The following is a 26,290-nucleotide window of genomic DNA, read 5'->3' on the forward strand; positions in this document are numbered from 1 at the left end:
TAGTCTTGGAGACATTTCTGGTTCTCATGTCTTGGTTTTGCTCTCTGCCTCCCCACCCCAAGTCGAATTGTGATCTCCCTGGAGGTAAGGCCCATGTCCCCAGACTTCCCCTGGGGAACTTCCAGTCCGGACTTCACACTGGGGTAGGGAACAGAATGAACTCACACACTCAGGAAGCATTTAGGGGCAGGCCTGGCACATGGTAAATGCCATGGAAGCATTCGCTCTTTCGAGCCTTGTTATCTGGCCACCCCTACCCCCACAGTCCCAGAGCCGGCTGCAGGGGGCTGGGGGGAGGGAATAAGTGAAGCAGAAACTGGGAAGAGGAGGGCTTTGCTCCTGCCCTCATCTCTTGCCTTCCCTCCCTCACCCCCTTCAACCTGCTTCTCCTTTGTGCTCAGACCACAGAACCCGCCCCCTCGCCCCCCTTGAGCCATCTCTGGCTGCCGTGCCCTTGCCCTGTGCCCCCCTGGGTCCCCAAAGGCCGTTTCATCACGCCTCAGCTCCCTGCCCTGCCCCCGCCCAACATGTGTGGAGCCCGTGGCCTCCTGCCAAGGCCCGGGGCTGCCCGCAGAGGCCCAGAGACAGACATCTCACCGCTCGGTAGGTTTTCTTCTGCCCAGCGTGCTTGGGGGCTTTGCCTGGCTCCGCCGAGCTCTCCACGTGCATCGAGTAGATGATGTCAAAGAAATCTTCCACCACAGCGACCCGCTTCAGAGAGATGCCCTCCGGCTCCGACAGGCCATCTGCCCCCTGCGACAGGGCGGACAAGCTGTGTCAGTGGCGGGGATGATGGCGGGGCGAGAGCTGGGCCCTGAGGCCTGGCAAAGGGTCGGGGCGGGGGGCGGGGGGCAGGGATGGTGCTGCTCCCTGACCCGCAAGGCCTCCAGTGGTAGGTCTGGAGGGCCGGGGGCGTGGAAGGAGCCTGCTGAGAGGGCCCCAGGGCTGGGGGCACCAGAGTCAGGGTAGCCACCGATACCAATCTCCCAGAAACAATGAGCAGGGAACGACAACAACGAAACTACAAATTAAAAAACCAAGAGGCTCCATGTTCACAATTTCAGACAGATTGTGCCAGACTCAGGCGGGGAGCTCTCACATCACATGCTGTGCCAAGACCATCCTGGAAGTCTCTGGGGAGGGGGTGCTAAGTAGATGTAGCCCATCAGGGGCTCGCCAATTAGCAGCAACCTTCCACTGTGGTCCTGGGCTGGGGTCCCCGGGGAACGGCTTGGATCACCTGGGTGACTCCTGCCTCTACCCTGGCCTTTCTGAAAAGCTCGTCACCCCTGCCCACCCTCCCCGCTCTGGCAGCTGAGCGCCCGCAACAGACCCAGGCCCTTTGTGTCTGGAGATACAGAGAATAACAGACACAAGGCCACGTGGAGGTGGCAGGGCCTCGTGAGCAAGGGGGCCCCCTGAGCCTCTTATCAGGCTGGCCTGAGTGCTGTCTGCTGGCCCTGAGAAGGTGCGCCGGGGCTGAGATGGGGTCCTACTGCTGGGCAGACACCTGCCATGCTCCCACCAGTGGCCCTGGGTGGGAGCAGGGAAATGGCAGGGCATGAGGCTGGGGGATGAGTTTGGGGTCCCTTAGGGAGTGGACTGCTTGGTGAGGTCTTTATTCATAGGGCGTCGGAGACACACAGACTCGGGGACACCCGGCTCTCCGCCATCATCTCCCTCATTGGAGAACTCTGGTGGGCTTCAACAATGAAGAACAAGCAGGTGTGTGTGTGTGTGTGTGTGTGTGTGTGTGTGTCGGGGGAGGACTGGGGAGAAAGGAGGCGGGCTTCTCTCTAAAAGTGTCCAAAAACACAAACCTCCCAGAGAATTCTTTCCTAAAGGATCTTGCTCATGGCTCAAGAACATCAGCTCTGGGAGGGTGTGGGCTTCGTCTGTGGGCTCAGGCAGCCTCCCTAACACCTAGAGCAATGCCTGATACTTAACAGGCTCAAAAAATAGCTACCAAATGACTGACTGCTTTTAAGCAGCAGGCAGGCAAGGTTGCTTAGACATCAACTCTCCCTCGGTCGGCATGGGGCCCATCACTGAAGTGGTTGTGTGATCCGGAGCAGTAACTTTGCTTCTCTACTCCTCAAGTCCTTTACCCGGAAAATGGGGCTAAGAGAAGCACCTTTCTCATATAAGCTGCGGAGAGGAGTAAAGGAGATACCCTTGCAGCATTTAGCTGCCTGCCCGGCCCATAGGACCTTCTGGATAAGTATTATGATTACAGAGTGCCTTGTCGTTTGCAAAGTTTCCCCCAGCTCTGAGAGGGCCGAACGTTGCAACAAGCCTGGGAGGTTGTCAGGGTCAGGACTCTCCTGTGGCACAGGGGCTGGTAAGTGGCAGAGCAGGTTTGGAACCTCCGTCTTTGTAGTCCAAGGAAAAGAGAGGTGGTGCTAAATGGGACACCTGCTCATAGAACATTCTGGCCATAGACAGGGTTTGGTTTCATCCAGCAACTTTCCCAACATGCCATGATGGGTGAACAGGGCTGTCTTTTTGCCAGTGGCCCCCTTGAGAGCAGACGGGCATCTGAAGTGAGGGAGCCAAGTCCTAGAGCTAGTAGGCAGCCTCCATGGGGGTGACCTCACCAGCCCCGTACAGACCCTCCTGCCAATGGCTTCCTTCCTAGTCAGGATCCATTTCAATGGGGACTTCTCAGATAACATGCATGGGGGGTTGTGAGCGTGTGTGCACGTGCATGTGCACACTGTGTAGAAATCGCCGCCTGCTGGTCCTGCTTCCTTGATGTGAGATTGTGGGCAAATTCTTCAGCCTCCCTGAGTTTCACTTATGAGATAAGCTGTTCTTCTGTTCTTAAACTCTCTTAGGAGTTACCATTACCTCGTTCCTGGGAGGTGTCTGAAGTCCCCTTTGAAGCCCTGGGCCATCTATAAAGAGGACTCACTAGTGACAAACAGACTCATTAGCTGACTTGTAACTACCCAGCATTTTAGGGGATCTTCCAATACTGCCATGATGGAGTTGGGGGGGGACAAATATTGTGACAGCCCAGTTAGAATATAAGTCTAGCCAGAGGTTCCCGTTGGCAAAAACTAAGAAAAGGATCGGAAGCATGAAAATGTAACTGGGTTTTTATTTCTTAATCTGGGTGGTTGTTCTACCAGTGGGTTCATTTTATAAAAAGCCATTAATCTGAACACTTTACAATCTGTGTACTTCTCTGTAGGTCTGTTAAGCTTTAATTTAAAAAGTATATTAGGGGTGTCTGGGAGGCTCAGGCTGTTGAGCATCTGACTCTGGAGGCTCAGGTCGTGGTCTCTGGGTGGTGGGGTTGAGCCCCGCACCGGGCTCTGTGTTTTGTGCGGAGTCTGCTTGACCCTCTCCCTCTCCTCTCCCACCCCCAGCTGGCATGCACACTCCCTCTCCTAAGTAAGTAAGTGAGTAAATAAATAAACAAATAAATAAAATCTTTTGTAAAAATGTATTTTAGAAAAGTATAACGGGGTGAATCGTTGCACAACGTCTTGATCATCCTAATCTAGAGGCATAATAATGGGTCTAACTGCTTAAAAGCAATTAGATCTCTCTGCTCATGAAACTGTTTCAAGCCAGAACACAGATGCTTCTGGAAAAGGGAGATAAAGTTTGGTGGGAGGGAATAGAGAAAGAAGAAAATCTGATGAAAGACAGTATTTTAGGTAGGTGAGATGGGAAGTGCGCCCTAACCAGCTTGGTATCCTTGGGCAGATCACTTCTTGACTTTTTTTTTGTTTTTTTTTTTTAATAATCTCTACATCCAATGTGGGGCTCAAACTCACAACCTTGAGATCAAGAGTCACAGGCCCCACCAAATGAGCCAGCCAGGTGCCCTACTTCTTGACCTCTCGAATCTCAAGTTTCCTCACCTGGGAAATGGGCCTAAAACGTCCTAGTTGGCTGTTTCAAGGATTATGTTAAGAGCATATGTCAGGCATCTGGCTTATCAATGTTCATCTCTTCCCTTTGGACTCACTGAATTTGGACATTCTGGGTTTAGGGAATCTGCTCTTAGCTCCTGCCCTTCCGATCCATTCAGGTTACAGCACGGGTCCCCCAAGGTAATACCCGCTATCAGAGAAGATGCTTAATTCCTAAGTAACACACGAAGGCTGTCACACAAACTTGACATAAATTTTCCTAGAGCCAACGTGTAACTAACCAAACCAAATTAAACAGCAAAATATACGGCCCAGGGCCGGGCCTCTGTCCCAGCCTCCCATCTCCATTCGAAGGCAGACATGGGTACCCACCAGCTTTGCACCTGGTCCAATGTGACCATAATATTATCCCAGAGAAACTCTCCGGGGATCATTTTTAGTAACTCCCTCTTTGAAAATTTACTGTGATCTCCCCTGATGTTCAAATCTGGGTCCTCGAATTGGTCTGTCTCAGCTGCAGGGACATACACAGGAAAGGAGCGGCTTGTAGCAACCCCAGTGCAAACCACACAAGGTCTGCAGAGCCACACCTTGAACTGTCCTCTGGTGAGTTGTGGCCACCTGGACGCCATGTGTGCCACACCCTAAGGGAAGAACACCAGGATATCTGCCTGTCCTTCAAGGAGAACCCTGGGCAGAGAACAAAGGGATCCCACGGCAGTCACGTGCGACAGACATCTCTGCCATGCCTGGCATCCTTGGAGATACTAACCTTCATGCTAAGTGCTGCAGGAGAGGCATGCCTTCCTTAGCTGAGAATCCACACACAGTGTTACAAGAGCTGCTAATTAAAGGAGCAGAAAGCACCTTCCCCATGGCCTTGGGATGCCCCTGCCAACCACTTCTGCTTTGTACCCAAATTAGCTTAATCTGATCCACGGCCCTAAGCAAGCTGGGCCTTGGTTTGACAAAGAAAGCTCACTTCATCTATAGGCTGAGTGAAGAGGGGGCCTAGAGCCTCCTGACTCTCCCTAGATTCCCAGGAACACCAACCAGGAGTGACGGATCGGAACCCTGAAGCTCCCCAAGGGAAAAGCCACAAGAAATATACGGTCAGTTGTGCAGGACCAACCTCGGGGGCCTTCCTGCTTGGAGAAGAATATTGTCATGGCAACACACTACATCCTTTTGAACCAGCCAACTCCAAAACAGCCAGCCAGACCCAGGCCAACAAAACCAGACGTGACAAGGGCTGTAAAAATTTCATGGAGTTTTAAAAATTTCATACTACCTTTCCTGGACATCACCATCTTCCTTGAAACCAGCCCATCTGGATTCCAAACTAAAGGCCAGGTTGCAAGTTATTGAGGAAATCACCAAATGTCTGTTTACATACTACTCATGTTTCACAGTATTTAGAAGGGCCGTCCTAGAGTGTGGTGCTTAGACCTTCAGAGTCGGCATCACCTGGGAACTGGATAGAAATGCAGATTCTCAGGCCCCCACCCCAGACCCACCAAATCTCATTCTCTGGGGGTTTTACTAGGGTTTCCCCCAGATGATTAAGATGCACCGGATTTTGAGAACTGCTGATTAGAATGTCTCCATAGATAGGTAACTCGTTGGCTCATTAAATAGATGCTTGCTCTGTGCTTCTAGGCCTAATATATTAATATTAATATTTTTCCTCTCCTTAGCTGAAGGCCAATTTTTCTAATGGTGGGAACAAAAGAATCTTACTGGGCAACATTACTATAAATTCAAAACACCTGCCCAGTGACTTAATGCAGATTATGGAAAGAAAGGGCAGGAGTGCTCAGCAACCTGACACCAGATTTTTAGGTTCTCCCTGGCAAAGTTAATTAATACTTAAGCAGGTCATCCCTTGACTGGTCTTTTCTGGCTTCCTCAGTTTCCTCAAATGATCTGAGCACTCAGCACAAGCAGGATTGTGACCCCCAGGGCTTCAGGCCTAGACGAGGGAGATGAGCAGACCTGGCCAGGTCGAGAGACAGGTCTCTGCCAAGGTGGCCTCCCTCAGGTGAGCTACTTTGCCTGTTTTCCCCCTAAGCCAATTAAACAGACCCCTGTCCAATGGCTAATGGATTTCAGTTCCGCTGGAACTTTGAAGCCACTTGCTGGTAGTAAGTTACACACTTATCAAGGTGGGCTCACCGGTTCAGGCCACCAGGGGGCCAGTTAGCCCCCCCCCCCCCATATTAGCAGCATATGCCTTCCAGCAACGACAAGGCCATGATTGAGAGGATGTGGCTAAATAGCAGGGACATTTCTCAACTGGGTTCCTAAGGCAGAGGAAGAAACCACACAGAAAGTCCTCAGGATGTGCCCTTCTGGTGCATTTCAGATCCAGCTCTTGATAAGGCATAAAAATCAACAAGATTGCCATCAGCGGAGGACATACCTTTGGCTACCACTTATGTGGGAGCCCGGGACTTCAGGGGGCTGATTGCTCAGGCAAATGTGAAGCTGTCTCTCCATCCTATCGGGGCCAGCAGGCTAAGTGGCTGCCATCACAGGCCAAAGTTACTGCAAATATCAGCTGCATGCAACTTCCAGTTTCTGGAACTGTGGCTGTTCCTCTAGCCTCTCAAGCCACACTGTAATACATTCAGGCAGGGCTGAGGTTTTGCAGGTGCAGGTACCAGTTTTGGGGGGGGTGGTTCTTACAAAGTCTCCTTCCAGCTCCCGGTAGGGCTGGAAGACCCAAGGAGAGGAGTCAGACTCCCTCAAATGGTTCTCAGAGAGAAAGGAGAGAGGCGGAGAGGAAATTTATAAGCCACAATGAGCTGAGGGACCAAAAAGAAGAAAACCAGAAGGAAGACCCACACCCAAATATCCAGAAATTTCCTTCTTAGACTCCCCAAGAAAAGCTGGTCATCATTTGTAAAGCCGGGGAGTCGGGTGACTGAGGGGAGGGCATTGCCTAAATAGAACAAGGACAACATCTGAATATCTCTCAGTTATAAATACTACCTACTGTGCACTGAAAACCAAAACCAAAACCAGGCAAAAAAAAAAAAAAAAAAAAAAAAAAAAACCAACAAAAAAACCCTCCAAAACAGAGATCTGCACCAGAATGTTGGGACCCATAGCTGCCATGAGCTCTGGAGGCTGGGATGGGCGAGGGAGGAGACCACACCCCCGATAAATAAATAAATACATAAACAAGGCGCTGAGGACTCAGTGTAGCACCTGCCTCTTCTCCACCCCTGTGCACAATCTCCAACTGCTAGTGCCGAGCCGCCACCGCGGCGCACCTGCCATCTGGAACAGGCCTCACATATTCCAAGACCTCCTTTCTGCTTCGCTGAACCTCCATCTTCTTTCAAATCACGCTGGGGACCGAAATGCATACCCCGGGCCACAGGAAGATGCCTGGGATCAGCCCCCCAATGACAGCGCTACCTTTGAGGGATGCCATATCCTTCCAACAGCTCTGAATATTTCTTTTTCTTTTTCCTTTCCCTTTTTTTTTTTTTTTTTTTGGTTAGCTCTGGAATATCTGGAAAGGATGGAGGGAGGGTGGGAAGAGAAAGGGGTGTAGCAGCCCCAAGTGTCCCCCTTTTGGCAAGAGAGGGAGCAATGACCCCAGTTGAAGGGAGGGAGAGAGCAGCCAAGGGCACTGTCAGGCAGGACAGGGTAGGGGCCCTGGCTGGGGTTGTGGCCTGGGGGTGTCCACAAGGCACAAGTGCCCCAGGGGTGAAGTCATAGGCCTGAAGACAATCCAGCCCTGACCCTGGCCAAACAGCTGGCCTGAGCCTCAGTCTCCTCCTGTGTTGCGGTGACACAATGTGACAGGATGGCTGCAGGAACCCAAATGGGGCACACATAGCGCCCACCCTGGGCGAGACACACATAAATGACCTCTGTCGTTACTACTCTGAAGGGGCACGCTCCAGGACTCTGGGGACCCGCCTCCCTCGGGAGCCTTGGCCAAGGACAGGGAATGGGGTCGCTGAGGGGTGGCTTCTAGGTGGAAGGGGGAGGTCCTGAGCCAAGCAGGCCCAGCGGGCCGGTCCCTCCGGGGCCGCGGCGGGCGGTGGGGCGCGCTAACGAGCGGAGGCCCCAGGTGCGGGCCCCACCCAGCGCTAGGGTGGGGGTCAGGGGGAGTTGGAGGGGGAGGGGAGGGCCCGCGCGCTAATGACTGTTGACAGCGCGCGCAGGGGCTGGCCGGGCCGCGCGCGCCGCTGACAGCTGCTCGGGCGGGGGGCGGGGCACAGGGCGGGGGGTGAGGCTGCTCCCGCTCCCCCCCTAGGGCGCACGCGCGTGCGCCTAGTCCGGGAGGGGCGGGGAGAAGCGGGGAGGAGCGGAGTGGTGCGCGCGCGCCGGGCCCGGGTTTGGAGGGCCTGCTGGAGCGGCTCGCGCGGGCTCCTCGCGGGCAGGCAGGTAATGAGAGTAACCATGGCAACCCACCAGAGGAAGTGTATTCTGCAGGAGACGTTAATCCCCTCTCCCCGGAGCTGGGACAGCCTGACTTTCCATTCTCACACAGTAATTAGATACCAGCTGTCAGTGCAGGGGGGACGGCTCCACGGCTGCAGCCCTGCTTTGGGGGGGGGGGGGCGCACAAAGGGGGCGGGGGGGGGACGCGGGGAGGAGGGCGTTAAAGACACAGGGACGCTTTCCGGCGATGGGCCAGGGCGGCGCGCCTCCCCCTGTCACCAGCCTCCAGGCGCGCGTCCGCTCACCTGGAGACCCCGCCTGCGCGGGGCCCCGCCCACTCCACACGCACCTGCTGCGCGCCCGCGCGCCCGCCCTCGCTTTCCCCCTCTCCCAGCCCCGCCTTCCCACTCCCCGCGCACCTGCCCTGCGCCTGCCCCGTCCCCCGCCCTCCTCCTCCCCTTCCCCCCCTCCCCCTGGGGACGCTGCCCACCTGTCCTTTGTGCGGGCCGGTACCATTCGATCTGGCCAGCTCCCCTTCAGGGAGCGCCCGCTATGTGCCAGGCGCTATGCCAAGACCGATCTGTGTAATCCTCACAGACCCTGTGTGGTAGGAGCCTCTGCTGTTCCCCGCCCAAGGCGCAGTGGGGTGTGGCTATTTGCCCAGGGTCACACAGAATTGAACCCCATCCCGATGCCCATTTCACCATCAAGCTACAGCGCCTCCCCATCACATCCACATCCGTTATAGCTGGAGGGGGGGAGCGCGGGCCTCCCAAACGCTCAGGGAGACAAAACAGTCACACTGGTAGCTGGCATCGTGGTACACTTCATGTGTGCCAAACATTCACTGCCTCATTTCACTTTCCCAGCAGCTCTGGGAGGTTTGTTACCCCCATCTCAGAGGTGAGGAAACTGAGGCACAGAAAGCTGAGGCAACTTGCCCAGTCGTGAGTGGTAGAGCTGGGATTCAAACCCAGGCAGTCAGACCCCAGGATCCATGCTCCCAGCTACTGGGCACTATTAACTCCACCCCCAGGTTCCTAGTGGCGGGAATCCAGCCCAGGTCTTTCATTGTTCAGCCCACCCACATCCCACATCAGTGAGGAGCCCTCCTAGGCCTAAAGCCACTGCCACATCCCTAATTTCTATCAGGCCTCCCAGAAACCCTTGCTCTCGGCATGGGTAGCCACTTGGAAATCATTCTAGGCCAACCTCTCCATTTCGCAGGTAGAAAAACCAAGACCACCAAGGTTAAAGTCTAGCCCAAGGAGGAAGCAGACTGGTGGAGCCTTTGGGGGGACTTCAGTCCCCAAAGGCCCAGCTGTACCTCCTGCCCCCACCCCAGAATCAGATCTCTGGTGGGCACATGAAGGAGGGGCAGGAAGTGCTGAGAAGCAGAACAGGCTCCTGTCCCCAGTGGCAGCCGGTGTCTGGGGCTGGAGGAGGCTATCTGATCCCTTCCCCACTGCCCTGGCCATGACCTCCTCCCTCCCTCCATCTCTCCCTCCTCCCTCATAGCCAGAGTAGCCAGCACCCTGGGCTGCAGTTGAGAACCCTGCGTTCCCCAACCTGGCCTGCATTCCTGTGGGAGGAGGGACAGGGGGAGGCTGGGCCAAGGGCTTTAGGGACAGGGGTACCCCTGGGGCCACCCCACCCTGTGCAGGCCAAGGCAGGGCTGCCTCCAACCTCACCGTTTCCTGCCTCTGCTCTCCCCATCTCTCAGTAGCAGAGCTGCCTAAATTTGGCTCCAGGAGGGAATGGGGGAGGCGGCAGCAGGCGGGTGCTGTCAGAGGCCAGGGCGCAGCTCCCTGTCTAGCCGGCTGGCATTTTTGCTGTCTGGAGGAGGGCAGGGGGGCCCAGCAGCTCTCTCTGGAGAAGGGAGATGTTCGTACCTTCTGACATGCACTGAGTAATGTGCAAACGACATACAAACTGAGCTTCAAATCAGCATCCTAGCCAGGGAACAGCTTGGGTGCTGCTTTGGGGATGAGAACAGAAGGACCAGTGGCCCACTCCCTAGGGGCTCCAGTGGGGGCTGATTGGAGGGGCCCGAGAGTGTCCAGGGCCAGGAGTTGGGAGATTCGGTTTCTCTCCAGGTGTAGCTCTGGGGCTTCAGATCAGCGACTGGACCTTCTGGGTCCCAGCCTGAGGGCAGAACCCTGGCTTTCTCTGCCTGCTTCTGGCACACCCGTCACATGGTTAAGCACGTGGTTTCTGCAGCCACTTTGCGCAGGTTTGAACCCTGACTCTCCATGGGCCAACTGGGTGAATTCTGCAACAGGATACCCAGGAAAACAGATTGGGCACCCCTTTTAGTACAGTCGCTTCCCTTCCCTGGAAGTCGAGCACAGGGGCATGGGCTGAAGGAACATGGGCTTTGGAATCAGACCTAGATTCCAGGTATGGCTAAGCTGGCAAGGCTCTGGGGGTCTCACTGCCCTTATCTAGGAAATGGGTTCAGGATCAGGATCCGAAGGTCAGCTGTGATGTTCCTGGGAGGGCCTGGCACACAGTGGGCACCCCAGAAATCTTCCCATGGCCTAGTCTCATTATTCTCTGCATTTCTTCAACTACTTGCTCTGTCCTGTCCCCATCTCCCCTCTCCTCTTTGCTCTCTGTCCTGGTTTTTCTCTTGTCTCTAGGTAGTTACACGTTTCTTGCAGTCTCCCTTCTCCTCTTCTCCCCACTTGTCTTGGTGACCTCAGGCCAGCCACTGCCTCTCGGAGTCTCAGTCTGCACATCTGCTAAATGGGGGTCACAGGAGGTGGAGGAGGAGCTCCGTCTGGGATCTGGGGCCTAGTAGCACGTGAGAGGCAGCAGGTCTTCTTTACAAGGCCTCCCTCTCCCCACCCATCATCCCAAATGACCAGGAGGGGTGGGCTGTGCCCTCTGCTCTATCGGGTACAGGGCGTTGGGGCCCCGCTTCTCGGTGACTCTGTTTAACCCCAGATAACTGCTCTCCTGCCCCTCGGCCGGGGCTGATATGAGCTGAATCCAGCTTCCTGCCACCCAAAAGCCACTTCCTGCCAAACTCGAGCTGATACCAGAAGAACTTGTTTTCCGTGCACAGAGCAGTCCTTGGTAGGGCAGCCACCCGCCCGCCTGCCCAGGGTGTGAACGTTTTTTCCATCTGCCTGTCTGCCTGGCAGGGCTGGGTGGGGGAGGATGGGGCTCTGCCCTCTTCACCTCTGAACCTGCCTGTCCTGCCCCGCCCCACAGTCGCCTCCAGACCTGCCAGTCCACCCGTCCCTGAAAGGGTGCCAAGTGTCCCTGAGGGCCCAGACAGACATATGTAGGCAGTGACATACAGTCTGACACAGTCACACACACAGTCACTCTGACAGAGTCCCCACAGCCACCGGACATTTGGGCAAGGACTCCAGGAGACCAGTGTGTGACACTGTCAGACACAGTCCTTCGAGCTCAGTCATCGGAGAGTGTCAGTGGAGTCACATTCGGAATCCCACCATCACACGCAGTCGTGGAGATGCTCACACACATGCACACAGATAGGAAGCTCCCCTGGAGCTCCCTGCTCTTGCCCAGCACCCCCTTTCCAGATGTGTTCACTGATTCAACAAACGCTCCATGGGGATCTGCTCTGTGCCAGGCCTTGGGTATCCCATAGTAGGAATAAGGGAAATAGTAACAAATAATTAGCTGACCAGTGGTGCTGCCTCAGTTTCCTTATCTGTGAAAGCCCCACCTCACAGGGCTGTTGGGAGCTAATGCATGCAAAGCCCCTGAGCCGTCACCCCAAGGGACCAGGAGGAGTAGGAGGAGTGGGCTGTGCCCTCAGACTTAGGGAGCGCCATCCAAGTCAGGCTATCTCAGTTAGCCAGGGGCATCCTGTGCCCAGCGCCAGGCTAAGAGCCCATATACATAATCTCCTGCATCCTAGCCCGAGCCTTGGCGGGCTGTGGCAGCTAAGGTCATTGTTCCTGTTTTTGCAGATGAGGAAACGGAGGTTCAGGGGAGCACCCCTAGAGTCCTCAGGGTTCCCCATTGACCTTGTCCACTGCCACACTCTCCCTTCCCTGCTCCAGCCTGCCCCACGACCCGCCCGCGCCCCTACCCACACATACTGTTGCGTCTGCCTGGAGTGCCCTTGCCATGTGTCTTGGCAGGACCAGCTCCTTCTGAACTGCCTACGTACACAGCAAGTCCCCAAATCCCATGTCAGGCCCTGTTCGTGCCCCTCAGAACACTTATCATTTGGAAAACGGTAAACCCTTTCTGGACATTAAGGGCACGACCAAGGACTGTGTTATCCCATCCTCTGGCACATAGTGGGTGTCCCACAACTTCAGAACTCAAGGAGTCATCGAAGTAGCCTTCTCCCCACAGCTACTGAGGGCAGAACCTGGAATCAAACCCAGAATACTCCGAAGCCGGTGCTCGTTTCTACGCTACTGTGCGGCTCACACCACCAGCAGGCTCTTAATAACTTGTGAATGAATGAAAGAATGAATGAATCTGAGCTCTTGGGATCCCGGTCCAGTGCTCCCCGGTGAAACCTTCTTCATTTCACGGCCGTGTGGACAGGAGCCAAGCTCCAGCCGCCCTGGATGGTGGCAGGGCTGACGGGCCGCCCCAAGCTGGCTGTCAGGAGCTCGTCTGGCCACAGCCGCCAGCAGGGGAGACCAGCTGGCGGGGCAGGGTCCATCGGCCCAGGCCTGGAATCCGAGCCGCCCTGAGAGGCCCAGCTTCTCTCCAGGCCCCCACAAACTGGCCTTTGTTCCCCAGGCCGGCCGAGCCCCGGCAGCTTGGGCTCTCTCTCTGCCTGCGGCACCCGCGCTGAGCCGGCGGGGTAAATGGGCCAGCCTCCCCTCTGTCCATGCCCAGGACGTCGCTTCAGGACTAAATGGAGATGTAATTTTCTATACAAATCCATGACAATTTAGATGGAGTGATTGTAATTGGCTTTTCAATGGGGGTTTTGTCCAGCGCTGGTGGCTAGAACTGGGTGGCCTGTTTAAGGCAGGCTCCATTTAAATGACAATAAGGCAATAATATTGAGGACTTGTACAGTGCCCAGAGCCCCTCCTGCGCCCAAGTGGAGCCTCATGTTTATGGATCTGGTCCTTCCCTGGGGCTGTCTGGACAACTGGGTGGGGGGAGCTCCGAGCCTGGGAGAGGGGCTGCCGCATCTTTGAACTTCCAGACACAACTCTGGGATGGCTGGGGCAGGGTCCCATGTCCACCACTTACCTACTTCCTCCTTCATTACGCACTCACTAACTAGTGGCGCCTGGGGGCTGCCTGCTGTTCCAGGTGTCCCGGGAGCCAAGATACAGAGAAGCCTCCAGGCGGGTCAGAGGGAGGAGGATCTGATGGCAAGTGCAGCATGAGATCTGCGACCACAGCTCAGTGCCAGACAGCGCGGGTTCAAGCCCTGCTCTGGAGCTTCACAAAGTTACTTACCCTCCCCGTGCTTCGGTTCCCCCAGCCACACAGTGGAGTCAGGAGCAAAGGCACTGTGAGGTGGAAACAGCTGGGGAGACCTCAGCCGGCGCCTGGCCTGTGGGAGACATTAGACGTACGGTATGGCCCTTGCTCCTTAAAGGCTCCAGCTTGGTGTCAGACTTGTGGGTGACGGTGGGCACGTGACTTAACCCCCCTTCCAAGCTCCACTGGCTTCTCTTCAAAGTGGGGCTCTTGGGGGCTCTGACCCCACAGGGTCATGAGGATTCAAGCAGAAAATGCAGGAGAGTGCTGAGCACAGGGCCTGCACTGGTTTGATAACCGTGAGCTCCCTTCCCCGTGAGGCTCCTGGGCCTTGAGGAGCTCGCCATCCAGTGATAATTATAATGTTGGGTGTGGGAGACAGAAAGAGAGAAAAGAAAGCTCACAGGAAGCCAGGATGGAGCCGTCTCCGCCACCAGCCGGGGATGCCAGGAGGGAATGATCCAGAACAGGCTGGGGCATGGGGCTGTGTTAAAGAAGGAAGGCTTCACCCGGCAGGATGACAGCGGGCTGGGCCTTGAAAGGTGAGTGGCGTTTTTGCCAACAGAAAGGGCGAGTACCAGTGCCAGGCCCTGCCTCCCGAACAGGTGATTCGTACCTGAGGGGGGAGCTGAGGTGGGCGAGATGTGGGCCGGCAGGTGGGGGTTGGTGGTCAGGGAGGCCCTCCTGAAGGAGCCGCGTGGAAAGCCTCTAGGAAGGGGAGCAGCATGTGTAAAGGCCCACAGCGGGCGCCTGAGGCCATGGGGAGCAGACAGCGGGGAAACCGTACAGCGTGGCTAGAGAGATGGGCCAGGTCTCGAGGCTTCGCTCACAGAGAAACAGGCAGCCACGGAGGGAGAGGTCTTAAGCAGGCAGGTGACACCATCCAAATTGCATTTTTCTCAGGATCCCTCTGGCTGCTTGTGGAAAATGGGCTGCAGAGAGGAAAGGGTAAGAGGGAATGTGGGGAGACCGTGGAGAAGCCATCGGTCACTGCAGGGGGCAAGTGGCTGGATCCAGGAAGGGGCAGCGCTCAGGAACTGGCGGGTGGATTGTGGGCGGGCAGAGCTGGGTGAGGGGCCGTGTGCCGCCCAGGCGGAAGCAGGGTTGGTGAGAGGACAGAAGAGAGGTGAGGGTGGTCGCCCACCTCCTCATGCCAGGCTGAGGTTCTTGGGCTTTTTCCTAAAGGCAGCAGGGAGCCAACATGGTTTTTCTCCAGGCAGGGAAAGACCATGCTGAGATTTGTGCTTTTGAAAGACCATTCTGGCTGCAGGGTGGAGGGGTGGGAGGTGGTGGGTGGGTGAGGCTGGAGGGAAGAAGGCAGGGAGCGGGAGTGGTAGGTGAGGACTCAGAGGCCTCAGCCGTCCTGCTGGCCATTGGCCAACTCCAGAAACAACGCACTTCTTTCTCAGAGAGGTCTAAAACCTGGTGCTAGGTCACAGAGCTTGTCACAAGAGAGGCAGGATACCACTCCAGAGCCCAGTGCTCTTTCTCAGCATCGTCCGCCTCGCTCGCCAATAAAATCCATCACAAATAGCACTTCATCCTCGCTGTCAGCTAGAAAGCCCTTACTATGAGCCCAGGCGGTGAGTACTATTATTGTTCCCATTTTACAGTTGAGAAAGCCAAGGCTCTGAGAAGCTAAGTCACTTGCCCAAGGGCACCCAAGCTGGGAAGGGAGAGCCAGACTCAGACCCTGGCACTCGGAGTCCAGACCCACAGACCAGATGTCCTAACCAGGCCATAGGCCAAATGGGGCCTATGAACATATTTGGGGGGCGGTATGCGGAGATTTATTAAAATTTCAAATTTATCACGATACTTAAAAATTGGGACATTTCATGGAAGGAGAAACCTTGAACTTTGGATGGAACCTCCTGATGTTGGTGGTCTCAGGACCCGATCCTTGAGCCTCGTCCATTTGTAGCCTCCGGCGGGGAGGTCACACCTCCAGCCTAGGCTCTCCTCTGCCTCCATTTGGCTAGCTGGACAAACCTGAAAGCGAGTAAGTAGGGCGCCTCTGGAGGGCCGGGGAAAAGCGTCTGTCCATCCGTCCATCCACCCATCCAACCACCCACCCAACAAGTGTTTGGACCACCCCCACAACCTCCATTGCCCAGCCAGCCCCCAGTTCTCCCACAGCAGAAACTACCTCTATGCCCACTTGCTCAGGCCAAACCCTAGAGTCCTCCTGGATTCCTGCTTTCTCTCATGCGCCCCCCACGCCCTTCCCACCCACCAGCAAATCCTGTTCACTCTACCTTTAAGCTATAGCCAGAATCCAGCTGCTTTCTACCAGCTCCCCTGCTCCTGACCTCCTGTCCCAGTGCCTGCAGGGCACTGGGGAGAGGCCCACACCAGCACTCGGGCCCGAGGCCTGGCTCCTGCTTCCCGATTCTGGGTCTCAGTTGCTTCATCTATAGGAAGGGTGAGGTAAAGCGGGTCATTTTGACTCCTCTTATCCTTTTGTCCAGGTTTTGGACACTTCATGTTAAACTCCTGAATCCTTTTTGGCCTCAGAAGGGCACGCTGTGAGCAGGTCAGAAGTTCTCTGGGGTGGAGGCTATCTTGTTTACCACTGCCTGGATCCCTAGTATCTCCCAGAGCCTGGCATAAAGTAGGTACTCAGGAAACATTTACTGAACAAATAAAAGAATGAATGAACCCCTGAGTCACTCCAAAGTGACTGGGCATTCACACTTGCAGAGGGCCTTAATTTTTCCCATCTGAGAAACAGAGTAATCTAATGCCTTGCCTTCTTCCTTGTAAAAACTAACATTCATTAAGCACTTACTGTGTGTCATCACTGGTCTAGGTGCTTTACATATAATAACTCATTTACTTTAAAAAATTTTTTTAAAAATATTTTTGAAGTAATCTCTACACCCAGTATGGGGCTCAAACTTACAACCCCCAGATCAGGAGTCGCATGCTCTACTGACTGAGCCTTCCAGGCGCCCACCCATTTACTCCCTACTGTAACCCTAGGAAATATGGACAACTCCTTTCCATGGTTGCAGAAACTAAAGCCCAGAGAGGTTAAGTGGCATGACCAAGGTCACACAGCTCATCAGTGGCTGGACCAGAGACCAGCCCTGGCAGCCCAGCCCCAGAACTCTCATTCTTAAACACTGTTCCAGGCTGCTTTCAAGAAGAAATGAGGTTTGGGGAGTCCTGCTCCAAGAAGGTAGCCTGGACACCCATGGTATCCTCTGCCTGAAATGCCATCACCTGGCTCCTGAGCCATCCCTCCTCCGAGTTCCATTCCAATGCCCTTCTACCCACTCCCCCATGAAGACTTCCCTGATCCTTCGCCACATTTCTCTTTTTTTTTTTTTTTTAAAGATTTTATTTCTTTATTTGACAGAGAGAGATCACAAGCAGACGGAGAGGCAGGCAGAGAGGGAGATAGAGGGAAGCAGGCTCCCTGCTGAGCAGAGAGCCCGATGCGGGACTCGATCCCAAGATCCTGAGATCATGACCTGAGCCGAAGGCAGCGGCCTAATCCACTGAGCCACCCAGGCGCCCCACCTTCGCCACATTTCTTGTCTCTGATTTCCCACAAGCACTTTGCCAACAAGGACAATAGAGTCAGTGGGGTCTGACGCCAGGAGGTACTACCCACAATGCCATTTTACTTGATGAAACGGAGACACTGAGAAGGGACATAACTTGCCCAAAGCTACATGGGGAGGAATCAGGACTGAACCCACATTTGCCTGACCCACAGCTACACCCCTGAGCCCCTGAGTCAGACCACATCTCCTTAAGTCTGTCTTTGAGACTTGGCTGCCTTGCTTACGTGGAGGGACGCAGCTGGAGAGCAAAGGCCACTTCTCACCTCTGGGGACTGTGCCAAGCATACCTTGGTTGCTCCTTCAAGACTCCCTAGTGACCGGCCAGCCTCTGCCTTCTGCACAAGTGAGCGTGGTCTTAGAAAGAGATGTGCCAGGCCCCACATGAAGAGTGTGCATTCCTCCAGGAGTCCCTCTGGGAGGGGTGTGAGGCACTCTGAAGGCACAGGGAGGCGCAGGAGGAGTCTGAGGGGCAGGAGGTGGACCTTAGGTCACCGAAAAGGTGGGTTTCAAATCTGACCGTGAGGGTCACTGTGAGGGGATGCCGGTGTCCATATATAGCACTCAAGTTACAGTAACCATCGTTATTCATTAATGGTTCCTATTCTAGACATTGCTGCCAGGAGTGGAGGGCGCTACGGACCAAAAAACATATCGCCCTCGGACCTGCAATTCTATTCCTTGATATAAACCCACATGTGTGAGGAATGGCTATCTATAGTCAAGGCTGTTCCCTGAAGTATTTTCATGAGAGCAAAATATTGGAAGCAACCTAAATGTCCATTAGCAGAGGGCCAGGTAAATAAACTAGGGTCCGCCCAGGAAAGTGAATACTATGCAGCTGTAAAAAAGAAAATGGAAGGGGTGCCTGGGTGGCTCAGTGGGTTAAAGCCTCTGCCTTCAGCTTGGGTCATGATCTCAGTGTCCTGGGATAGAGCCCCGCATCGGGCTCTCTGCTCAGCAGGGAGCCTGCTTCCTCCTCTCTCTCTCTCTGCCTGCCTCTCTGCCTACTTGTGATCTCTGTCTGTCAAATAAATAAATAAAATCTTTTAAAAAAAAGAAAAAGAAAATGGAAGTTCTTTATGTTGTGACCTACTTACGCACTGACACAACATACAGAGATTTTCTGTTTAATGGGAAAACCACCTGAAGAACGTAAGCACCAAAACCATGAAACTCCGAGAAGAAACCATAGGTCTAAGTCTTCATGTCCTCGGGTTAATCAATGGTTTCTTAAGTATGACACCAAAAGTGCAAGCTACAAAAGAAAAAGTAGACAAGTTGGATTTCATGAAAATTAAAAAGTTTTGCACCAAGCCTAGGACACCATGAAGAAAATGAAGAGAGGGACGCCTGGCTGGCTCAGTCTGAGGAGCACATGACTCTTCTGGGGGTTGTGAGTTCGAGCCCCACACTGTGCATAAGGCTCACTCAAAAAAAAAAAAAAAAAAAAAAGGGAAGAAAGTGAACAGAGAATCACAGACTGGAAGAAAATACTTATGAATCATATATCTGATGAGGGACTTTTTTTTTTAAAGACTTTATTTATTTATTTGACAGAGAGAGAGATCACATGTAGGCAGAGAGTCAAGGAGAGAGAGAGAGAAGCAGGCTCCCCGCTGAGCAAAGAGCCTGACTCGGGGCTCGATCCCAGGACACTGAGATCATGACCTGAGCTGAAGGCAGCGGCTTAATCCACTGAGCCACCCAGGTGCCCCTGATGAGGGACTTTTATCTACAATATATAAAGAAGACTTACAAGTCAGTAACAAAACAACAAATAATATGATTAAAAATGGTCAATGAATTTAAACAGATATTCCTCCAAAGAAGATACACAATTGGCCAACAAGCACATAAAAAGAAGCTCAACATCATTAATCATCAGGGACATGCAAATCCAAACCGCAACGAGATACCACTTCACACACGCCAAGGACGGCCTTCATCAAAAAGATAGTCAGTGTTGGCGAGGATGTGGGAAAATCAGAAGCCTTGTCCCCTACGGGGAGGACTGTAAAATGGTGTGAGCACTCTGGGAAACAGTCTGGCACCTCCTCAAAAGTTTAAACATAGAATTACCATATGACCCAGCTGTTCCACACCTAGATGGTAGAGAATTGAAAGCATATCCCTGAGAACTTGAGTACTTGGAACAGCATTGCTCATAACAGCCCAAATGTGGAAACAACCCGAATGTCCATCAACTGCTGAATGGATAAATAAAATGTGGTACGTCCAATACATGGAATATTATTTGGTAACATAACGAACAAGATACACGCTATAACGTGGACAAATCTTGAAAAAACTATACTAAGAGCAGTCAGACACAAAAGGCCCCATATTGTATGACTCCATGTTCAGGAAATGTCCAGAGAAGGCAAATCTACGGAGGAAGAAGCAGATTAGTGGCTGCCCAGGACTGGGGTGGGGTGGGGATGGGGGGATCAGGGAGAGGTGAAGAGTGACTGCTAATGAGTATGGGGTTTCTTTCTGGGGTGATAAAAATATTCTAAAATTTATTGTGGTGATGATGGTTACACAAGCCTGAATATACCAAAATCCATTGAATTGCATTTTTTTTAAGATTTAATTTATTTATCTGACAGGGGGAGAGACAGCAAGCAGGGGGTGTGGCAGGCAGAGGGAGAAGCAGGCTCCCCACTGAGCAAGGAGCCTACTGGGGGGCTCGATCCCAGGACCCTGGGACTATGACCTGAGCTGAGGGCAGATGCTTAACCAACTGAGCCACCCAGGTGCCCCTGAATTGTATTTTAAGTGGGTGAGTTGTGTGGTATGTGAATCATATCTCAATAAAGCCATTATAAGAAAAAAGCAACCTACATATTTGCACAACATATTTTGTGTAAAAATAGAAAGAAAACCCACAAATATATGTGCATATGTTTTTATATATATGTATAAAATGTCTCTGGAAGGATACCCAAGAAATAATAATGGTTGACCCTGGGGAGGGCAGCTAGGAAGGAGACAAAGCTAGGAAGGAGACTGTATACATTCGTACCTAATGATTTTTTTTTCTTTTTTTAAGGAATGAGATTCTACTACTTTTGCAAAATGTTATATTTTAAAACAACAAACAAACAAACCCAGCAGTTTATTACTGGCCCTCAGCCAGAGGATGGGCTGGGCCAGACATCTCTGAACAAGGGAGATGGAGAGGGAAACCCAACTTGACAGTTTTCCAAGCCTTGCTAACATCACCCTCTCTTATTCCGCATACAAGCCCTGCCAGAAGGATTCGGCACCAGCCCTGTTTCCACCAGCAAATCCTGTGGCTCCTCCTTCAACCAAGCCTAGAATCTGCCCACTTATCACCCTCTACGGGCACCATTCAGGCCCAGGCTGCCATCGCCTCTCTCCTGGCTCACTTGGATCATGGCACCAGCCTACTCCCAGCTTCCACCCTTCCACCTCCACACAGATCTGTCCTTGCCACTTACCCCCACACCCTGGGCACCAGCCCACTGACCTCCTCACTGCTGCTCACACTCCTCAGACACTACCTGCCTCAGGGCCTTTGCACTTGCTCCGCTCTCTGTGTAGATAACCTACCACCAGATACCCATGTGGAGGCTCCCTCACCTCCAACATGTCTCTGCTCTAATGTCTCCTCATAAGAAGGCCTTCCCAGACCTCGCTATCTAGAACAGCAGCTCCTAGCCAATCCCTTTTCCCTATTTTTCTATATAGTACCTGACATATTTAATATTTACATTTGCTTGTTTGTGACCTGTCTCCCAACCCCCAAACATAGGCTCCAAGGAAGGAAGAATTCTCTCTTTCCCCAGCACCAAGAACAATGCACATTGTAGGTGCTCAAAAATATTTGTCGAAATAAAACTGGGTCCTAAGAAACTGTCATAGATCAGTGGTTAAGGACACGTGCAGACTGAATGTAATGTGGTATCTTGGTTGGGATCCTGGAACAGAAAACAGACATTAAGGAAAAACTAGTGAAATCTGAAAAAAGGATGAATTTGGTTCCTGGTGATGTACCTGGATCGGTTCCTCAGCTGTGACAAATGTCAACATAATGTCAAATGCTAACAAGATGGGAAACTGGGTGAGGGCTTTACTAACAGGAACCCTCTGGACTATCTTTGCATCTTTTCCATAAATCTAAAATTGTTCGAAAATAAACGGTTTATATAAAATTTTTCAAATATGTCAAATGAAAGCACAAATGTACAAACTGAGGCTCAAACGGGCAGGCACAGCCTTGCCACAGCCACCCAGCCAATGAAAACCAATGACTCGGGGGCAGAGAGACCCAGCAAACAGGCCCCAAGAGAAGGAGGCTCCTAGCACTGGAGATTCATTTATTTTGCAACAAAGGGCAACGTTACATTGAGGGAGGGTGTTTTTTCTCTCCAAATCTCACAGGAGGCTCAGACATTTTATGGAGAATCCATGCCTGGCCCTCCAGAGCTCAGAAGTCAGGCATACTCAAACAGCCATCTCCCCAGAAAATTGTCCTTTTCTCCTGGGTTCCCAGGAGGCCCAAACAGCTTTTCTGAATCGTGACAATGTTTGCTAAGGCCTTTCTTGGGTCTATAGATCAGAATCTCAAGCTGGGTCATATAAATCAGGGTAGTGGACAAGGAGGAGACGAAGACCAAGAGTGGTCTAGGCAGGGTAGAAAAAAGGGGTGACTCATCTTGAGTGCCTACTAGGAGCTGCCATGGGACAAGACATTTTAAGCCTATGTGACCTCACTCCAGACTCCCGGCCCTGCAAGGCTGATTTGGTTACTCCTGTTTCACAAGGGAGGAAACCAATGACTAGAAAAGGATGCAGTCAGTGTGCCATGGAGTAGCTGCATGGGGACTCCATCTCCTGGGCTTCATTCTGAACATCTCTCCACCCCGTCCCTGCACTCTACCTAGGCCCACCAAATGCTCCCTCCTAACACCCAGCCTGGGCCCACATTGTACCCTCTACCTGAAACACTCTTTCCCCTCCTATTACCAAGCTAAATTCTACTAGACTTTGAGGATTTGGCTCAAGTATGTACTAACTGTTATGGGCTGACCTGTGTCCCCCCACCCCCACTCCTCCCAACTTTGAATTTCTATGTCAAAGTCCTACCCTATACCTAAGAGTGTGCCTATACCGGGAAACAAGGTTTTTAGAGAAGGAATTAAGTTAAATGAGGTTATTAGGGTGGGGGCTCATCCAATCTGACTCGTGTCCTTTTAAGAAGAGGAGATTAGGACACAGAGACAGCAGGAGGAAGGCCCAGGTGAAGACACAGGAAAGACAGACACCTGTGAGCCAAGTAGGGAAGCGTTGCAAGAAACCAACCTCCAACAACTTGGCCTTGGATTTACAGCCTCCAGAACGGGGAGCCCCCAGGCTGCAGTACTTTTGGATGGTAGCTGTAGCAAATGAATCCAGACTGCCTCAGAGAGGGCCTCCCAGAGCACCCCCCCACCCCCCCTCCACGCCAAGGCTCAGCTCGGGCCCTTGTGAGCACTGTCCCTTTCATGGCACCCCTCACAGTGGCAACACTGTTGATGTGTGTGATAGTACAGTCAGTGAGCCTCTCTCTTGGTAGATGGTGACCATCGCGAGGACACAGACGGGGCCAGCCATGGTCTCCGCCAGAGCCTAGCAAGGCCCACAGTAGGTGCTCCAGAAGCAGGTGCTGAGGGAGTAAAGGACAAGCAAAGCTCCGTAGTCCTGGGGAGTTTTCTTGCCTCTCTTTGTGCCTATTTCCTTGGTCATGAAACAGCAAGTCCAAGGCTTCTGGAACTTTCTGAAGCAAATATTAATTTATGGAGTCAGGGGGCCTTCCCTGGGGCCCCTCTGCTCTGCCGGGCTTGGTTTTGCCCACAGCTTTAAATCAAATCCTTGCTGAAAAAATGTAATATTAATTTCCAGAGTCAGCAAAAGGTGCCTCACCCTTGGCCACCTGTCCCTGTGTTTCCTTGAATCCTGTTCTTCCTGCTCCCCGGTTCCGGTTCGTGCTTAAATCCTGCCAGTTCCCTTGGGTACACCCCAAAACTTCTCTCCCCAAAAAGCTCACCCTCGGAAAATCTGGAGACACGAACTGGAGACTCAGAAAGGGAAAGACAGTGGCCTGAAGTCACACAGCCAGGCAGGGACTGGTACTTCTGTGAACCTCAGCTCAGGGCCCAGTTCCGTCTCATGGGACAGAAGTGTTCTCCCCCCTCCCCCCTCCATTTGCCCCACCCAGCAAGTCTGCCTGGACTGAGAAGGGACTGGCCAGAGCCAACCTCAGGCACAGCAGATGTCCTGGTACATGGAGAGAACGTGGTCTGCTCAAGGTCACACAGTCAGGAAAGAGTAGGGCCAGAGCTGGGAGTCCCAGAGCCCAGGCTGCAGACCCCACAGCCATCGTGCCCTGGCGTGCAGACTGCACGAGCTAGAGTATGGAATACTGATCCAGCTCCTCCTGCAGGCCAGAGTGGGGCATCTTAGGACTCGGGCAGCCCTGAGTTCAAATCTAACCATGTGATCTTGGGCAAGGGACTCTTTGGCTCCCAGATGTTCCCCTCAATGGTAACAGAGTTAATGGCATCTACCTGGTGGGGGGGATATGATGAAGGGTAAGTGAACCCACGTTAAGGTTAACATTCATAAGTGCATGCCGTTAGGGTGAAGCCGTTAGCAGAGCCTATTACTGCTTAAGGTGGGGTCCACCCACTCAGCCCAGGCCGTAAAGTGAAGTCCACCCTCACTCCCCACATCTCGCCTCCGCTGGCTGAGCTGCCTTGTGGCCCCATCTGCTGAGTCACAGCACCAAAACCCTCTGTCACTCGGCTTGTGGATGGTGCGAAAGGGAGTCGACATAGCCAATTAGAACATTCTCAACATCTCCTTGGTGTCTATTTACTACTTCTATAGAGACCGACTTCGAAAGCAGGATCCTTGGCCTCTTCTGCAGGAAATTCGGGAGCAAACCAGCCAGCTTCCCAAATCTTCCCACTAAGGAAGGCCCAGTGCTTGGACTAGTGGGAGGAACGGTGGGAGGCTCTTACCCCCTCCCCTGGCGACTTCCTCCCCAGGAAGCACTGGGACCTCTGGCAAGGCCTGAATGATGGACAGGGGTCACTCTTGACACAGACCTCTGTAGCTCTAGAAACAGGTTCTGTACATCTGATGCCTTTGTGTGCATCAGAAACTGCTGGAAAGACAGACAAGCTGGTCGCAGCAGTGACTTTGGAGAAGGGAAAGAAAAGGGGCCGGCCGGGAAGTGTTACCGTGCCTTTTGAAACTGTCAAACTTCTCATCATGTGAATGCACTGTGTATTTAGACAAAATTACAAATACAACAGAACTTAGGGTTCTGGGTGGAAGGATTAAAACCCCCAGCATCCCAAGTTGATACAACCCTTCTGTCTTCCCTGGGGATAACTGACAACAGGGCCAGAGAGCTGTCATTTCACCTTATGGGCCTCAGTGTCTCCTTGGGATCAAGACAGCTGTTGAAACCCATGTCATCATCTAACCCCCATTTGCAAGTCTCTAGGGATCAGTTCCAGGAGGGGGCACGAAGCAGTCTATCATGGGAGCCACAGGCTGAGGGGGTGAGCTCCTAAAAGCCCAATGGTCCAGCCCTGTGAATGAGACTCTCAAGAACATCACCCAGGCAGCCCCCTAACTTTACAGATGGGGAAACTGAGGCACAGAGCTGGCAAGGCATGATGCCTCAATGATACCACCAAAAACATGTCACCTGCCCATAGCCCAGAACCACTTGTCTCCAGACAGAGGCATCTGGGGGGCTTCATCTGTACTAAATTCGCCCCTGCAACCTCCAGAGGCTGTGTGGGCAAGTGGAGGGCCTGGCCTGGACACGGCCCTTTCCACAGCCCAGGGAAGCTAGAGGGCCGGCTGCACCAGGCCTGGTCAGGCCTTGCAGGCTGCGGTAGAGTCTGGTCTTTGTCCTAAGAGCCCCTGGGGAGCCACTGAAAGGTTTTAGGCTAGGAACTGATGTTGTCTGATTTATGTTTCAGAAGATTGTTCTGGCTGCTGGGTGGGGAATGCACTGGATGGGCGAGGAAGGGAGCAGGAGATGGATGCAGAAGCCGATGTAGCCTGGACCGGATGCAGAGAAGTGGGAGAGCCGTGAACCGGTCCAAGGAAGGTGAGCTGATTGCAGATGACAAAAGTATATTCCTCCTTGGGGATTAAGTCCCCTATCCCTGGACATGTTTATACGGAGGCCAGGCCACACCATGACAGAGCTATTACAGCAGGGACTTGTTAAATTGAACCACAATGCCAAGATTCCAGGTCAACTCCTCCAGGAAGCCTTCCCTGACTTCCAAGGCTCGGTCAGCAGCTCCAGAGCATCCCATGTCACAGCACTAATTATCCTGGGTTATAATCACTGGTTTCCAGATTTCTATGTCCTTCTAAAACCAAGAGGGCAGGGGCTACTTTCCTCCTCTCTGGATTCCCAGTACTCAGCAAAGAGGCTGGCATACAATAGGACCTCATATATCACTTCCCCTCCCTTTCTTTTCCTTCTCTCCCCTACACCTCCTGTCCCAGGTCTTTCATCTGGGTACCCCCAATGCCCAGCCCAAATGCTGGCATACTGTGGGTGCTCAGTAAACAGTTTTCTTTTTAAAAATAATTTTTTTTTAAAGATTTTAAGTCACCTCCACACCCAAGGCAAGGCTTGAACCTACAACCTCGAGATCAAGAGTTGGATATTCCACCAACTGAGCCAGCCAGGCACCCCTCAGTAAATGATTCTTGAAAAGGATTGTCTCTCCTGCAGATGTAGCACACAGTAGGAGTTCAGTAAAGGTCTACCCCTTCCTCTCAAGGGCAGAGTCGACAACACCAGCACTAATGCTTCCTGAGTGCCTGCTCAGTCCACGACTGCCCTAAGCACTCGGGCTAGGACAGTGATGTTTATTTTGCAGACGGGCTAATGGAGGCCTAGAAGGGTGTGGGCATTTACTTGGGCTGCAC

At 53.0% G+C, this 26,290-nt stretch overlaps 1 protein-coding gene across 1 annotated transcript in view; it reads right to left on the minus strand.

Annotated features, from left to right (window-relative positions):
* NOL4L (nucleolar protein 4 like) overlaps positions 1-26,290 on the minus strand; it is a 130,606-nt gene that overhangs the window by 80,160 nt on the left and 24,156 nt on the right. Inside the window, exon 2 of the mRNA XM_059406775.1 lies at positions 598-753. Coding sequence (XP_059262758.1) covers positions 598-753 — 156 coding nt within the window. The remainder of the gene's footprint in view (positions 1-597; positions 754-26,290) is intronic.

The sequence above is a fragment of the Mustela nigripes genome, chromosome 7 (genome assembly GCF_022355385.1).
Source record: "Mustela nigripes isolate SB6536 chromosome 7, MUSNIG.SB6536, whole genome shotgun sequence".
Taxonomy (NCBI): Eukaryota; Metazoa; Chordata; class Mammalia; order Carnivora; family Mustelidae; genus Mustela; species Mustela nigripes.